Genomic DNA, 18038 nt, shown 5'->3' with positions numbered 1-18038 from the left:
GAAAGATCGCTTTTCTCAAGCAGCACTTTATTCTGGAGTTACCAGGTGAAGTTTAAATTGTATCACTGACATGTAAAAAATGGGGTGAAGTTTGATTTGACATATTTCCTGTACCGACAGAGCAGAGGGTTTTATTGTATTTTATTGTGAATGAATCAAATCTTAAAAAAAAACCAAACATAACATAGTGACGCAATGATATTTACAAATTTCCAACATTTTGATCAAAAAAGCTGCCATGAAGGCAAATACTTATAGAGATAGAGATAGAGATTATACAACACTTTCTAAAACTTATCTCAGAGTTAATTGAGAAACTGTCTATGTTAAACAGCCGTTACAACTTTAATGGCATTAGATACACATATATTTTGATTTTCTGAATCAGCAAAGACAACAAATATAACTGTTGGGCTCACATCTTTATTGTTGGTTGGTTGTTTAAGCTACCAAAAGCAAACCATCTTTGATGCATCACAGTTTTACACTTAGAATCAAGTTTCACCAGATTTTTTAAATGCCTCTGTACAACAACATTCAAGACATTTATGCTAAGCTTACAGAGAAATACAGTGATTTTTTTGAGTAGTAGAGAAAATTTACAAATAGGATGAAGATTTACAGTCATACATTAATGGTGTATATACAAAGGTTCGATGTTGATCTACAGTATAGCAATCAATCTGTGGTCAGGGCTCACTCTTTTACTGCACATGAAAATCCTCTATCCTCTAAATTTATCAAAAGCGCCTCCTCATCTTCATCCTCTCCTGATTTTTCAGCACAATATGAGATGGAGGGAACATAATAAAATGCTGTACAAGACTCCATCTGTCTCATTGTCAAATTTCAGAATCAACTACAGTAAGTCCTGGCAGACAGAGGAATTATTTCGACCTGAACAATCCTGGCTAGACAGGAGCATCGCCCACGCTCCCTGTGAGTGTAAATTCTTCATGCCCCGACGGCTTTTCATCCTCTCGGGAGGTTGTCATCTTCTGCCAACGCTGGTCAAGTAAAGACGGTTACATCAGTGTCACATTAGTATTAAATTCTTAATCATTATTTGTGAAGGTGAGTGCAGACGTGAAAAGTTAGGTGAACCAAAACGTATAAATAAATAGAGTCAAAAGTGAGCAAAATATGCTTTTTAGGTGCCCTGCTCATGTCTTTAATTTGACAAAGAGTAGGGAACACTAAATGTTTAGAATTAAGCAATAAAATTTTAAAAAGGTGAACAAACATCTGGCTTTGTAGGACACAAGCGCTAACAAATTAACTGCAACACATTGTGTTCACCTTCAAAATGTAGCTTCCTACCTAAGACCAGGATAATGATGTTGGCCTCCAGCCAAACCCATTTTTCTGCTCCTTCCTGCAGTCTAAATGCCGCCAACCTACCTGCGCCATATCTCTCAAATATCACCTGCACTGTTCATTTTGTTTACTTAAGTTTCCGTTATGCCATATGCACTGGATTTGCATAGCAGAATCCTACATAACATAACTCTATAACTGCAGAGACTTGGAAAATAGAGAAAACAATGAGACGTATAAGAGGTTTGTACCTGTTTGAAGCTGCCCTTGGTGATGCAGAACATGTAGATGACATAGCCTGGGATCAGTATCATGGAAGACAAAGCCATGAACCAACCAATCACTTGGCCCCACAGTGGGTACACGTACTTCCCCAAGGTCAGAGGGGTCATCTCAATGGCACTGAAGGTAAACACCCCCTACAATATACAATTATGTCAATTAATCCATGTCATTTGGCCACATTTGTATGTTTTCAGACATCTCGTTTAAAGTTGAGTCATTCAGTAGAAGAGTCAATGTTTTCTTATATTTTTAGGTTATGTAACATTGTTTTTCAACAGCTTTTATATTGCCATATTTTGTTTTGCAAGGACCTGTATAAGATTCATAGCAACAGTTATTTGTTATTTTATTTGAACATACAGTAAGTCCTTGAAAACATACAACCCTCTAAACATTGGACCTTAGAAACTTAAGACCCAGGGAACATGGGGCCTTGGGATCGTAAGACCCAAGGAACAAGGGACCATTATGACCTTGGAATTTTAGGACCCTTGGAACCTAGAAACTTAGGAGAATAAGGACCGTGGATTCACACAACCCTCTGAATGTAGGACCTTGGGAATTTAAGACCCTTAGTACATAGAACTTCAGGAAAATAGGGACTTGGGAAGTTAGGATATTGGGATCCTGGGAACACATATACGCACCCATGTTGAAACTATACTCTGACACAGTGGTGCTTTGAGCTAAATATTAATGTGAGCTCAGTAACACAGTCACAATAACAATGCTGACCACCTTAGTTTGGTGTGTTAGCATGCTTACAGCTTACATTTGCTAATTAGCACTAAAAGCAAAACACAGTTTTTTTTTCAGGTATTTGCACAGCGATTTGAAATTCTGACTTGATAATTAGGACATACTAAATGTGTACCAAATTATACGGCAGAGAGAGAAGGAGATTTCAGTCTAGACCAAAGTGGTGGCAAAAACATTAAATTTTCAATCAAAATTAGCCAAGTTGTAACTTATACGTCAAAGCTGTACTTATTCATTTTGACCCAGTACACTTATTTTTCCATTGATACAGCTTCCTTTAACATTATACTTCCTTTATCACCACAGTACTGAAGATAACTTTGTCTTGATTTCCCCGAGGGCTTTTACAGTGAAGCACAAATCACCACAAGGCAGAGGAAATCAATTCAGCAATGTCATCAGTTCTCTACATATTGACACCTGCTGCAGTTTGATAGACCTCCATGAGGGAGAGGGGAAGCACATGTTAGAGTTTGACTTCGAAAAATGTCTATTTTGGGGGGGTAAATCGATGCTCATTCTCCACCTACCAGGCAGATCAGCGGAGTGAAAAACATCCAACAGAGCTTCCACCAGCCACATGGCCTGTAGCCGATCATGTCCTCGATGTTCTTATAAAACCTTTCAGCTCCTGTGGCATGAAGAGAGAAGGGCAAAGAAGAAGTGTGTGTGTGTTAATGTGGAGATAATAAGTACAAGAACAAAGCCTCATGGGGTGAAAGAGAGGGAAAGCTGATTGGACTGAGAGGCTTATCACAGAAAGTGGAGCAGATAGATGTAATTTCCTGTTGGACAGTGTGTATAGGAAATCGACATGCTTGTTTCATTTGGTAACTTGGCACAATGTAGTCCTTTCTGTCCAGCTCTGTCTCAGCTTTGGGTACATTTGATTTCATTCTGCAGCAATGATATTCAACTTACGGCCTGCAAGCCAAATCTGGCCCCTGATAGGGTGCTGGGTGGCCCTCCAACCATTTTCGAATTCTCAACAAGAATTGTTTTTTCCTTGTAGTATATATAAGGGGCCAGAGTGCAGTATCAAAATAGAGATTGTTTATCAAAATTATATTGGAGGACCCCCACCCAACAGAAGTCCTAGCTATTCTATTAATGTGCAAAAATCCTACAAATGTCATGCAATCCTAGAAACATCCTAAAATCATAGAAATATTCTGAAATCCTGCGTCCTAAAGTACTACAAATGCCCCCAAATCCTAGAGATATCCTTAAATCCTAAACATGCTTAAATCCTAGAAATGTCTTAAAATTCTGAAAATGTCCTAAAATCCTAGAAATTATATATAATCCTATAAATGTCCTAAAATCTTAGAAACATGCATGGGGCTGCTGCAACTGGTCTCTGGCCTCCTGTTATTATGCAGAAGTGGCACCCAAGTATTTTTGCTCTACAGTGTTTGGTTTAGACTTCATAAAATAGATTTCCTACCATAAAACCAGGATATGGAGATGGTTTCGAAGAAGACGAGGTAGAGAAGACACATCCCACTGGCGGAATAGTAATCAAACAGCTTGAACACGTACAGACCACCCTGGATGATTTTAGCACACACAGACACATACAGATATTTGCTGAATATTAATACCCCCCTCTTTATTGAATAAAAAATGCATGATGAACGTACACCGCAGGTTGTTGTGAGATCGTTTTGTCATTATGTATAATGCAGGAGGGGGCTCTTCTCCCCAGTGTCAGAAAAATGTGTTAATGTTCAGGTGAGTACAGTATGTGTGTTGAGTTTTAACGACACCTGACTTACTCATATATTCACACATTCTGCAGCATAACTTCATTTTTTTAAAACCCCGGACAAAGATACACAATACACAGATATGTGGTGTACCTGTGTGATGTTGGAAAAGCCGATGATGAAGGAGATGAAGCAGACTATGAGGATGAAGACCTTCTTCCTCTTCCTCAGCAATAGCGGATATTCATCCATAAGAGCTGTGATGAAGCCCTCCACTGTGCAAAACTAATATGTGACATTATTAAAAGACATGGATCAACGTGAACTGTAGTTTTTCAATCAATATTTCAATCAATTTAATAGATCAAAAATGATTAAAATATTTAAAAGGAAAAGCAATACATCTCCATATTTGAGAGGCTGGAACCATGAAATATTTTTGGTTAAAAAATTTTTAAACAATTATCAAAATAGTTGCAAAATGAATTTTATCTATTTTTGGTTTGTGTGCAAAACTCTTAATTTGTAAGGGAAGTAGTAACTAACATTATCAGATAAATTTAGTGAAGTAAAAAGTACAATATTTCCTCTGGACTGTAGTGGAGTAAGTAGAAAGTGTCAGGAGATTAAAGGAAGTACCTCAAACTTGTAATCAAAGAGAGTGTTTGAAGAAATGTATTTAGTCACGTATCACTGAATTTGGGTGTCTCATGCCTACAATACTTGCTTCTGCTTGTTCAGCTCACTGCTCTTTAGATTTCACATCATGCAGTTTTGGTAGTGTCATGACAGAACGGCAGCGTGTTCAGTAAGCGTGTACTATTTGTACCTGACTGTCCAGGCCCAGCATCATGAGCATGGAGAAGAAGAGGATGGCCCAGAGAGAGGACATTGGCAGCTGGGTGACGGCCTGAGGATAAGCCAAAAACGCCAGACCTGGACCTAAATGTCACACAGAAGACACAACGTTTAAATTAAAAATGCTTCTCTGAATGGCATACTAGTTATTAAAGCCTAGTGAAATCTATAAGCACTGACAATATAGAAAAAGGAAAAAAACTGAAACACCATGCTATTTGTTGGTGCATTATTTGTAGGCTTTTTTTACTGAAAGGAATGGGGAAAAGATTTTAAAAAGTCTTGTGTTGCTCATTATGGCTCTCCCATGGTATTTCCTAATGGAGGAATGTTCAGGAATATATAGGTTAATGATGAGAACGTTACCTGTCTAGATCACCAACGTTGTGTCTCCTTCGGGACAAACTGCAGTGCGGCAGTTAGTAGATTTGCATTTTGAGTATTAATTACGGGCTTAAAAAAACTGTGCCTGGTTGATTTTAAGATGTTAGATAAAAAGTTTTCAACTCATACACTGAAAATGTGACAGTAGCAAATGATGAAAATAGTTGTTGGAAGATTGAACTGGAAAAATGACATAGTTAAAGTAAAATGGTAAAGCTTTAGTGGGTTTGTATTTCGAGAGCAACCTAACCTTGACAGGAATTGGATGGTTTGCTACAGTACATCTAGGATCGTTGCCATGCACACCAACTGTTGCCCATCACATTGTTACCAAATCACTTCCTTTCTTACAGCGATTCCTGTTTGGTTACCTGTGAGTTTTTTTGTTGTTGTTTGTTTGTTTTGTCACATTGATTTAATGGATATTATTTCCATAAAACTCAATAAAACTTTGAATTATGAAAAAAAAGAAGTCCTGTGCTGTTCTGCATTGCCAAACAAGTCAAAATAGTGCTTTACCTGATGCTGCTAATTCCTGGACAGGTTTCTTGGTGATATGGGACATGAAGCCTACAATGGAGAAGATGACGAAGCCTGCAAACATGCTGGTGCAGGAGTTAATGCAGCATACTATGATGGAGTCCCTGAAGAGACAGGAACAAAATGAACAGTGGGGATAACATAACAACTATCAGCTATCAGGACGTATAGAGCTGAATGTTCTTACTTGTATACATCGTTGTTGTACGTGTTGTAGCTCCCGAGTGCGATGAGCGAGCCAAGGCCCAGTCCATAGGAAAAAAAGATTTGAGTTGCTGCATCCAGCCACACCTGTCACAAAACACATATACCCTCATGAAACACAAGCATGTGTTTGGTATGCATTTTTAATTTATCTCAGCTGTTTAGGACCTTAAACACTAAGTTTAACATGAGGAGGTTTTTTTTATGAAAAAAAAAAAATGTCCTCATTTGTGGACATTGGGTTTATTTTTAATAGTATAAAATATAGTTTAAAGTTTAAAACTGTTTATTTCAATGCCTGAATATTGATGTGCAAAAACAAAATTGCAAAGAATGCAATGTTTGTTGAGTGTTTTGTAACTCCATGGATTAAGGGTCACAGTTAAGTCTATGTTCAAAACTGTTCATTTCAATGCCTGAACACTGTTTTGTGACAACAACATTGCAAATCATGCAACATATGTAAATGCCTAGCAGTTTATCTGTTTCATAACTAAATGAATATCCCTTGCGCCATACTCCAAGCTTAAAATGTCCTCTTTGTTTGTAGGAACAGTCTGCCAAACCTAATTTGCCTGAGTGAAATACTGCAATAATACAATGAAAAAGTTCCAATGTCCTCAAATGAGTTAATAATGAAGTCCTATTGTCCTCAAACGAGACGATAGTAAAGTCCCTATCTCTTTAAATGAGATGATATTAAGTCTCACTGTCCTCAAATGAGACAATAATAAAATCCCAATGTCCAAAATTAGACATCAATAAAATCCCAGTGTCCTAATATTAGACAATTATAAAGTTGTCAGATGAGTATTTCCTAATTAACAGCATTTTAGATTGTTTCCTGTTGCTAAAACTGGTCAAATCTGAATGACATATCAAACTACAAATGTTATATAGCATAAATGTACAATTATTAACCCTAAAAATTGATAAGGTTTTGCACCTTGTCCACTTTTGTGTTGGAATCAGCTGTAGACTGACTTCACAGAGATGTTATCTTGTTTGTATATGGATGAGTGTGTTGTGCTTTTGCTGTCACTCGATGGCACATAAAAGTGTCCAAGAGTGAGGACAACAGGTATACGTTCAGTAGAACAATGTGTTTGGTGCAGCAATCACAAAATGTAATGCTCATATTCATTAGTGTTTGTGTATGAACATGATTGTGTGTAAACTGTCTACCTCAGACCGGATGAGTTTATTGAAGTCTGGAGTGATGTAGAAGCGGATGCCGTCTATGGCTCCAGGCAGAGTGACCCCACGAAAGAACAGGATGAAAAGCATGACGTACGGATAGGTGGCAGAGAAATACACCACCTAAGAGAAAAAGAGAGAGAGAGAGAGAGAAAGACGTCTTTTAAGTTATTCATATTGACACTGATTTCTATTCTTCTGAAGCTAAAAACCCATATGAGGTTTGGATTTTGTTTTAGAGTTAATCCCAATTGTAAACACCTCAAAGCAATTTCTTTTAAATAATTAAAAGTCAACAAGAGATGCAAAATCCCTTGTTTTCAAAGTAGTGTAAAAAAAATTCTCATCTATTAAAAAATTTCAATGGCTACTCTTTGCCAAAAGACGATGCCGGAGCCTGTAGCATAATCATTATGCTTAATTGGTAATGTCCGTCAAGGCCGGGGCCTTGGGGGAATTAATTTTTCTCACAGCTCTCAGATGCCACACATTAAAATCCAATTATCCACTGGCAGTGAATGTGTAAATGTGTTTCGGCTTACATATATCGCTTGGACCTGCTGTAATTTGAAAATCCCAGGCAGGAGGCAGAGTAATATATATATATATATATATATATATATATACATACAGGCACAGACACACACACACACACATATTTATAAATATATATATATATATATATATAGATATATAGATATATATATATATATGTAGAGAGAGAGAGAGAGAGAGAGAAAGAGAGAGCTTTTGAGAGCATAGGAAAAAGGCAATGGCAAGAAATGTCCCACAAAACTCACAAGAAATCTAAGCTAAAATTCATCTTTAAAAGAGAAGGGAAGATTATTAGAAAATAACAATTTTTTTTTTTAAAAATGAAAATGTCCAGAAAACTATATTTATAATTATAAAGATTTTATATTTGAAATATCTCTTTTTTTCATAGTCATTTTCTGGTTGTTTTGGGGCTTTTTTGTGTGCTTATTCTCAGGTAATTTTCTTATTTTTGTTAATTTTTGGGCCATGTCTTGTTCAGTTGCTTGTTACCTCCCACATTTCTTTTTGAAAGTAATCAAACCAGTTTGCTTAGGTTTCAAAGTGTTAAAGAATTAAAGAGGACAGGGAAAGAACATAGAGAAACTGAAGCATTAAGTCTGACCTTCCCTGTCCACTCCACTCCTTTCCAGATTGAGAAATAGACGAGGACCCAGGCCAGTGCCAGAGTGCCCACCAGGGGCCAGCGAATCTCCCCCGGCTCCTCCAGACCACCGGTCATTTGGTGCATGTTACGCCTACAGGAACACACATACACTGCTGGATTCAGACACAGATGGGTACAAGTGACTTCCAGAATTAGCTTCAACATGTTCTTGTACACACACACACACACACACACACACACTGTATGTCAGGAACAAATCTTACTCCCAGAACTCGGTGACAGCACTGGTCAGGTTGGTGGTGTCTGTCAGACTATAGTTGCAGAAACATTTCTCTGTGTTCCAGGGGTTATCACAGCTTTGCCATGGCAGCTCCTGAAAACAACACAAATGCATGAATATGACAAAGTAATTCCTCTTTTCTTCACAGACAAACAAAAACTTCTATTGTGTGTCCCCTTGACTTCATACTGTTCCCTTGATTTGATAATCCAACCAAATAAAGAGCCTCATGCACGATTCCTGCATAGGCTTTCTTCCAACAGGCTTCTTTGAGCCTGGCGCTCATGCAGAGAAATTCAAAAGCAGCGTGACAAAGGCAGAGACAGAGAAAGACAGGCACTGTCGAGTTGATAAACATGAACTACGTCTCAAATCGTTTAGGTTTGTGTCATTCAGATAATAATAAGCTTTCCTATATGCTATTGCCTAAAAAAATCTAAAATAATTGAGTAAATATCCTTCTCTTGGCCTAATATTCAATTCAGAGTTTTAAAGTTCAAGTTTGACATTTTGGGGATTTTGTTTATATATATATATATATATATATATAATTTTTTTTTTCTAAATCATTTTTGTTGGCACACTGTAATTAGTAGGAAGGGATATTCATTTAGTTATGAAACAGATAAATTGCTAGGCGTTTATATATATATATATATATATATGTTGCATTATTTGCTTATACTTATCTTATCTTAAATGCCCTTAATAATTATTTTCAGAACTGATTGTTGATTATGTAGCCAAATAATCAATTAATCCGTTGTCAGAAAAAGTGAAAGATGTATAAAATCTCAAATTATTGTTGCCAGTTAATCTGAACACTAAACACTCTGCTCTGCTTAAGATATACAAATCCTGTTGCGAGATTACAAAACATACCGAACCAAAGGAGTTGAATAAGTAGTAGAGTGCCCAGGCGATGATGATAATGTAGTAGATGTTGAGCCAGAAGGACAGAACCACTGCAGCCAAACCGACACCTGAAGAAGGAAGAGGCTCAGACATCAGCATTTTACATCACAATGTGTTACAAATCAGCTAAACTCTAATGAGTAACATGCAGGATTATATCTGAGTACAACAGAGCAGATTTCTCCTGAAAGAAAAAAAAAAACAAAAACGGCGTGACTCGGCGTGTTAGTTATAATCTTCATCATCCTCATCACTGTTATTTTGCTATTTCTAATGTTTACTCGCCCTTGGCTTCGAGTATCAGTTGGCACAGCAGCACGCTCGCTATCACTGTAGCTGTCTGTGCTGGCAGGAGATAAAATGTGCTTCACTCGAGCTCTTTGAGCTTGAAGGCAGAGGAATAATTGCTACCACCAAGAACCGGCTGCAGAAGATTCTTAAATGAGAAAAAAAAAAAAGTTGTTTAAAAAAGTTCTTTTGTGTTTCTGCACCTCTCTGCCAGCTTCATGCCCTTGTCATTTTTACAGCAAGTGCAATGGCACGCAGACAAAGGCTGATGTCAAGTGTAAATATTGAGCAAAAAAGTCAAGTGGAGTATAAAAGTGTTTTTAAAAAGAGGCTAATTACAGAATCTTTAAAGAGGCTTAATCACCAAAACAGAATTAGAGCTCAAATCTTGGTGGTAAGTGCATATTCCTGGTGACATATTGGCCCGGTTGGGATGCTCAGAATGCTTATCTATACTCAGGAGGATCATGTGAGAAAGTTATATGTGTAAATCTAAATTATGCAACACTCTCATTAATATCCAAATCATACCTTTCATCATAGGGATGAGCTTCCACACCCCCAGCCCTCCCACTGAGGTGAACTGTCCCAGAGACGTCTCCAGGAAGAAGAGAGGAATCCCAGCAAACACCAGGGTCATAAAGTACGGGATCAGAAATGCCCCTGATAGATCAGAGGGGAGATAAACACACCAGGTTTGGTGAGTTCATGGTCAGCAGAGGTGTGGACTTGAGTCACAAATTTAAAGACTTTAGCCTCGAATCAGCAAAAATGTAAAAAGACTTATTACTTGTTTTTAACAGCAGTGACTTGAAATTTCACTTAAGCATTTTGACTTAAAAAAAATACTGAAAATTTGCCATGAATTAATTTATTTCCTTCAGTCCCTGAATAAACTAATGTTATTTGTTATATTTCCTTCAGGCATAAAGCATGCAATAACAAACAGCACACACACACACATTAAGAAAAGTCTCAAAAAACACAAATTTGGGAATAGAAAGTTATAAACATTTTTCCAATATGCGCTGAGGCAAATGCAAGAAAACAGGTCATAAACATACAAAATACATTCTGTTGTGGTTAATGGTGTTATATGCTATGAATGTGTACTGTCAGCACTAATTTTTAATGATTAAATTAAGTCGCATTTGTTTTAAAACATTTGTTTCAGCAATTCAATACTAAATTGAAAAAGGATTCATGATTTTTGTAAATTTAAATTTTTAATGCCTTCTTCTACAAATGCAATGCCATTTTTATGAAGTAGTATAAAAAATAATATCATAAAAAATATATAATTACAATCAAAAGAAGAAGAAGATGAAGAATAGTATTTTTTTATGTATTTTTGTTCACATATTTGTTTTTCTTATGAATATAATGTTTAATAATAATAATTATTCTAAAGGTTATCTGTTGTATGAACATATTTATGTAGCTTATAAATAAAATGTTTAACAGTAATTGTTATTGTTATTATTATTATTATCATTATTATTTGTAGTAGTAGCACATTACTCTGTTGTAAAAAAAAAAAAAAAGGGAGAAAAAAAAGAAAAAGGCATTACAGTCGATGAAGACCAAATTATGGCTTCTTACTCAAAGACTTGAAACTCAAAGTTTAGGACTTGGGATTTGACGTGGAACTTCAGCTCAAAGACTTGAGATTTACGCTTAATTTGCAAACAATGACTTGGTCCAACATGTGGAACATAGTAATTAGAATAACTTTATGTGTAAAATGATTGGTTTTCAGCAATCAGGAATATCACAAAGATGTCAAAGTAATATCCATAATGCATCATCACACTGATGTAACTGAGATCTCATTACAGTTTAATAAAAACGAGACTGTGTGTGAAACCTAAATATTCAATTTGAACAAATTAAGTGTCCTTTTCTTCAATTTGGATCGACAGAGAAATTAAATATCGCTGTAATATTGTGGTAAGAGTGACACACGCCTCTCTCCAATTTGTTAAAGCACAGCTCCTGCTTGAAGATCTCCTTTATTATTAAATTATTAGCATTTTATGAGAAACGCCAGAAGACAGTGTAATTTAAAATATGCATGCAGATGGCAGACATCTTCCAGAGAACACACAGAAAAGTTCAATAAAAGTTTTACAGCTGATTAAAAAAGTTTCTGTAAAGGTTAATGGGTAGCTGAGGACCTCGTTCTTACATAGTGTATTCTTAAAGGGCAACTTCTGTCAAATAACCTATGAAACATGGTTAATCATTAGTTTTATGATTAATTGAATAATCGCTGATCAGCATTTCTTAACAAGTCAATGAATCGGCCTATGGCTAAAGAGAGGGGCATATCGGTAACTGTTAATTTAGATTTGATAGGTGCACTGGAAGGAGGAAAAGGAGCTGGGAGATCTAAGTTATGAGTAAGGTTTTGGGTTTGTGACAGGAAGTAAAAAGGATACACATATGGTTTTTAGAAAATGCATTTGGTCCTGTTCCACAAAGTCGACCGTGGGAAGAATCCAAGTACTTCAAAGTAGATATAGACAAGGGGCTAGTGAGGGAATATTTTCAGAAAATTCATGTATGTATCACGGCTGCAGAGTTTAATACAGCGTGGCAGCAGTTGGAGATATGCATCGTGGCACCGAGCACAATTTCACAGTTAGTTTTGACCATGGCGGTGGTTATCATTAGGGCATCAGGTAGGCTGTAGGGGACACAGGCTTCAGGGAGGGCAGTGCTGACCACCCATAAAGGCATCAACCCTCGCTACAGCACCAACTATCAGAAAGATGCAGGATCAGTTAAACGCAAATGGTTTTTTTCACTTTCTTTCTTAAAAAAAATATTTTCAGGTAATTTTCTTATATTATTTTTTTCTCTCTAAATGTCTTGGTTATATCTTTTTTCATTGGTCATTGCCTTCTTCACATGTTTTGAAAGAAATCAAGGAAATTTGTTCAGGTTTCAAAAGGTTAATAAGGCATGGTCTAGGGTACGGTTAGGGGACTAAAATCACTGAATTGCAAAAATTGCACTGGACTCTGCCTTAATGGTACATGATCTATCTCACTGTATAGTTGCTCTGTTTGTATGGAACAAACAACTCTCAAACATAATTCAACATATTGCCATCTCCAAATAGGTAAAAATTAGAAGAGAGGTCTCGGGTCAGGTTAGCTAATCAATAAAATAATTTGAAGGTCAATGATTTAGTGGCATCTTGCATTGAAGATGCATATCCGAAACTTCTCCTGTGTGCCGAGTATGTCGGAGAATTATCATGTTCAACTTGAAAATGTTAATCTAGGGTCAGTGTTTGAGGTGGCTGAGGCTGATTATTTGGCTGTTGGTGGCATTAGCAGCATTCCTGGCTATTTTAATACAGTGTTAGCTGACTGTATTTGGCAGGCATGTTGTTTGCTGGTGATATCGTAGAATAAAAGTAAATAAAACCTGCTATGAGGGGTTGTGTTAAGTGTGTGGGTGCAGGTAAAGAGCTAGGTTAGGACTAGAGAAACCATCACCTGCCTCAGTAGAGGGTCATTGCATGGCAAAGTAATGTGTCAAAACATCATTTAAATAAATACTACATTTTTTTGTGTATTTACAGTAAAACTGTTGTGGCTTTAGGGTAAAATATCTAGCAAATCTCAACACAATAAACAACAAAATACTGTTTTTTTTCTAACATAGTAAGTATAATGTCATCAGAATCAACTTGAAACTGACTGAAGATCTTTTGGTTCAGTCACTTTCATTAAATCTCTTACCTCCACCATTCTTGCCACACAGGTAAGGAAACCTCCACACATTTCCAAGGCCAATGGCGTAACCCACACATGACAGCAGGAAATCAAACTTTCCCTTCCAGCTCCCCCTGTCAGGCGGCTCTTCTTTTTTCTTCTTTTCATCTGCAGGGGGCGCCACAGGGTCCAGCTCCTCGAAGGGAACCGCTTGTTTGACCTCTGTTGGGGAGTTTAAGTCCACTGTGCTCTGTCCAGTCTTCCCCATGGTGGGACCACTACAGACCAGTGGGGTCAGTAAGTCACTCCGTCCTCACGGCCTGTAATGGTGACGAGTTAGAGTCTCTGTTCCTGTCCAGCTGAGCTTCACACTCTGAGTTTAGTTCGTGGCTGGACAGATTTAGGTTGATGTGCAGACTCTGAATGTGCAGAAAAGCTGAGAACAGAAGAAGAATACAACTGTTTTTACCAAGGATTTATTCCACTTATATAAGAGCAACAGTATTTTCGTGGAGGGGAATACTACTTAGATATAATTTACTGATGTTGAGGCATTTTTATGGTCTTTTACAGCCCTTTTATTAACTTGGGCAAGTGTGTCTAATTACATGCAATAAAGGTTATTTGATTTAAGGTGGTCTATGCCAACACAAGCCACATAATAGCACAGAACAAGCACTACTGGCCTGATATGAGCAGACTGGTGGCACAATCATACAGGTCATACTTGACTGATGCACTTGACTGTGCATCTTAATCATTACTGACATGCCCCCTACTTTACCATTCTCTTCAGTCCACCACAGAACACTTCCTGGTGAGTAACCACAAAACCAAATGAAACGAACATAGTGGATAAAAAATACCCACCCCTTTTGCCAGAGGAAAAAAATATATGTTTCTTTGAAGCATTAATATATGTTACATTTACATGTTTCAAACGTATCCTTTCAATTTTCTCTGAAGTGACATAACATATGAGCTGAAATTGGGAGGTGGAAGGAAAAGTGGATGCTGTGTCACCTTGGTGAGGCACCTGCTGAGCAGCACAATACTGTAGACTGCTGTTCAAGACCAATAAATAACAAAAGTAATTCCGTTTTAGCAAGTCATTGCTGTTTCCAGCAGCTTTTTACGTTCCAATCGTGGGTGTTTTGTAGCAACCTGTTGGCGGGGGTGCTGCCACGAAAAGCTGTTGGCTGTTACCAGGACATTGGTGCTTTTCCAGCAGGAAAAGCAGTATTTTTTTTGTGAGAAATAGTGTTTTTCCAGGCAGAGTTAAAGTCTGCAAAACCCTTTTTTTCACAGAGAAATTACTGCTTGTCCTGCAAGTACTGTGGTCTAAAAAACAGATGCTTTCTGGTAAGAAAGAGTGCTTTTCCAACCGGGATTATCACATTATCAAAAGCAGGTGTATTTACTAGGACGTTGCTACTTTTCTAGTGGGAATTTTGGCCTGAAAGACTGGTTGCTTTTACTGAAATATCTGCTATTTCAGTTGGGATTGTGGCCTAGCAGTTTTTTGGGGGGTTTTTTTTGTGGGAAAAATGCTTTTCCAACGAGGATTGTGGCTTGAAAAACAGTTGTTTTTTTAGTGAGAATCAGTGCTTTTTTAGTCGGAATTATAGCCTGAAAAATGATTGTTTTTACATCGAGACATCCCAGAATTTTCAGCTGGGACTGTGCAGGCCGTTAACCACATGTCAACATAGCATTGCTAAATGTGTCTTCTACATAACAGCATGCAAATGTAACATAACCATGGATTGCAGAAACAATGCCGATTTTTTTTTCTGGCAGCTGGATTGAAGTACCTCTAAGGTTCCATCATGTGCTTTCCTCAAAAGAGGATTTAAAGTCTGTACTGCTTACACATGTGAGGGTTAATCACGCTGTAGTGTAAATTTAACTGCTGAGTCAAGTTTTTAGTAACAGTTATTATATTATTCATTTACCATAATCCCTCTTCTCATGTCTGGATGACATCACACAGTCATGAAGTTCAATTGGAGGAAGTTGATGCTGATTACAAATATTGATTGAGCCAGAAATCGTCCAAATCACTTCTGTGCCATTGCTCGAAAACCACATGCTGATACATTTCCTAAAAGAACAAATATCAAGGAAATTTCGTTGCTCATTTTCAAACACAGGCGAGCTGTAGAACAGCAGCATCCCGCTGAGCTTTTTCATTGTGATACTCTTCTGCATACTTAATCATAAACCATATTAGACTGACTCAAAAAGCCTGCTGTGCTCAATTTTGTGTGCTCTTTTCTGCCCCATTCATTGTGCTCACTGATTATTTCAAAGTAGTCAAATGTATATTCATGTTCAATTCTTTTTTTCTCATCATGAAAAGCCTTTGCATCATTTAACAGATGCATCATTTATGCCTTATAACCTTTGATGATGTTGATTAAAACCAGGCAAATCGTTCTGTAGATATGCAATGGACAGAGTTAATTCAAAATACAAAAAAAATGCAATGTATTCGAAAGTATGATACATTTAAAACAGTGATTGTGAGGTTTACTCTAATCAGCGCTGCTCAAAAATATTCTCTCCTGCTGTGGAGCGAGTTATGTTCCACACTGTGTTAAAAGTAATCAACTTCAATCGGGCGTAACTCTGTGAAATGATCAAAACTGTGCTTTCATATAATTGTCGAGGTGAGTCTGCTTCAAAAGCACACCAATAATATGAAACACATCCCAGATTCCCTTTGAGGGTGTCATCTATTTCGATTCAAAGTAAACCCTGCTGTCTTTTGATTGTGGAGACTTATAAAATGCCATTTTTTATTTTGCCTTTCAGTGGCAGAGAAGTTTTGTCTCTCTGGTTTATGAATTCATATTGATTAACTCTTTGAAACCTGAGCAAATTGGCCTGATTTCTTTCAGGAACATAAGAAGGCAATGATGCGCAACTTTGTAAGGCATAACCCTCCAAAAAAAGCAGGACATTAGTAAAAGTTAGAGGAATATTTTTGAAAAAAATAGCAAAAAAAAGTTCAAATAAATGAATAAAAGCAAACAAGGAAATGACCTGAAATGTTCTAAAGTAATATCTAAAAAAATTCTGTAACATATTTCTTTTTACATTTTTCCTTGATTTTTTTTCACTCTCTTTTTTGGCACATTCTTCTTGTAACTTAAATTCTTATTGTTTAATTTTACTTGTAATTTTTTGGGGTAATTTCTTGCCAAGATTCACTTTGCCGTTTATCCATGTTTTCAAGAAAAATCATACCAATTTTCTCAGGTTTAAATGCTTGCAAAAGGTGTCTGAATGCTGCCCAAAAAACTGATGTCAATCCAGATTTCAAGGGGTTAATATATTTATTTTCATGGTCTGCAGCACTCAACTGAGCCAAAACCAACACTGTTAACTCTGCTTACTCAATGACAGACAGTATTTAAGCAGAGGATGGGGGACGGGGAATGAATAAACCTACCTATTAGAAGTCCTTCGTCAGGTCATCAGCTTCAGTTCTCTGCAGCAGCACCACAAAAGTCCAGAAACTTCACATCCAAAGGAAAAAATATCATCTTTAAGTCAACTGCAAAAGCTTCCAGGCCCAAGGGAAGCCGCGATGTATCTGCAGCCTGAAAAGCCGTTCTTGATTTTGCAACTCTTTCCTGTATACTGTATATTGGCGGGCCTGTGGCTCTTCCTGCAGCTGCTATCGAGTGCTTGATAATAAAGTTCGACCTGTGCGTTTGCTTTGATTACTGCTCAGTTCTGACTGGTGAGGCCCCGGGGCCATGGGGGATATGTCAATCGTCCAGCTCTGGTGGGGAACTCTAGCTTCAACAGCAGCAGTGTGTGTTTGTCCTTTTTGCATATGTGTTTGTTGCGATTGTCGAGGTCAACTCTTGCCAGCGCCGTTGCCATGGTATTTCCCAACAGAGAAGGGCCTGATCAGTGAAAGAGCTCGTGGAGTTTTGGAAAATGAAACGAGCGATGGCTGCTGGCAGAGACCCTGGAAATGTATGACCACAAATGCCGTCATGCCAGTATCAGACTATGCAATCAGCACCCTCAGTGTCCTCACTCAAATGATAGGAAGTGCAAAATAATCCTATTTTTTTAACTTTAAATATAATCAATATATTTGCATGTGCCTGTGTATGCAAGTGGTATGCAGTATATGACTGTATCCATGCCTTGTTTCTGCACGCGCATCTTCCGTCAAACATCAATACCTTCTGCTCCACAAACAGCTTCCACTCCGGACATCGTGCACAGCACATACTGCACACCAACACACATAAACACAGACAGAAAAAAAGAAAATTCAAAGATCTTGATGCAGACAGCCTGCTGCAATGTGCCGTTCAAACTATCTGCAATGTTCTGCCTCTGAAACTGCCACCTCAATTCAATGAACTTGCAATTAGGCACAAAAT

General features: G+C 37.5%; 1 protein-coding gene across 1 annotated transcript; it reads right to left on the bottom strand.

The window, feature by feature from the left end:
- Positions 1-124: 124 nt before the first annotated feature.
- On the bottom strand, positions 125-17747 carry slc6a1l (solute carrier family 6 member 1, like). The gene is made up of 15 exons (XM_088072631.1): positions 17084-17747; positions 13654-14062; positions 10430-10561; positions 9578-9678; positions 8679-8788; positions 8413-8545; positions 7242-7376; positions 6040-6143; positions 5832-5956; positions 4900-5012; positions 4224-4355; positions 3809-3911; positions 2892-2992; positions 1569-1736; positions 125-1007 (listed from the first exon to the last, which is right to left on the bottom strand). Exons 2-15 carry the CDS (start codon positions 13892-13894, stop codon positions 912-914), a joined length of 1794 nt encoding a protein of 597 aa, XP_087928757.1. The 5' UTR covers positions 13895-14062; positions 17084-17747; the 3' UTR covers positions 125-911.
- Between the last annotated feature and the right edge of the window lie 291 nt (positions 17748-18038).

Source organism: Plectropomus leopardus, chromosome 22, assembly GCF_026936395.1.
Source record: "Plectropomus leopardus strain MGB_pleo_1.0 chromosome 22, ASM2693639v1, whole genome shotgun sequence".
In the NCBI taxonomy this organism is placed as follows: Eukaryota; Metazoa; Chordata; class Actinopteri; order Perciformes; family Serranidae; genus Plectropomus; species Plectropomus leopardus.
This window is presented reverse-complemented; position numbering and strand designations above follow the sequence as displayed.

Excerpts from the sequence above, each read along its gene's own strand:
- slc6a1l (XM_088072631.1), bottom strand. The coding sequence starts at position 13,894 with ATGGGGAAGACTGGACAGAGCACAGTGGACTTAAACTCCCCAACAGAG. Across the intron at positions 5,957-6,039 it reads TACAACAACGATGTATACAA|GGACTCCATCATAGTATGCT; the intron begins GTAAGAACATTC and ends CTGTCTCTTCAG. Across the intron at positions 1,737-2,891 it reads TCACTCCGCTGATCTGCCTG|GGGGTGTTTACCTTCAGTGC; the intron begins GTAGGTGGAGAA and ends TGTATATTGTAG.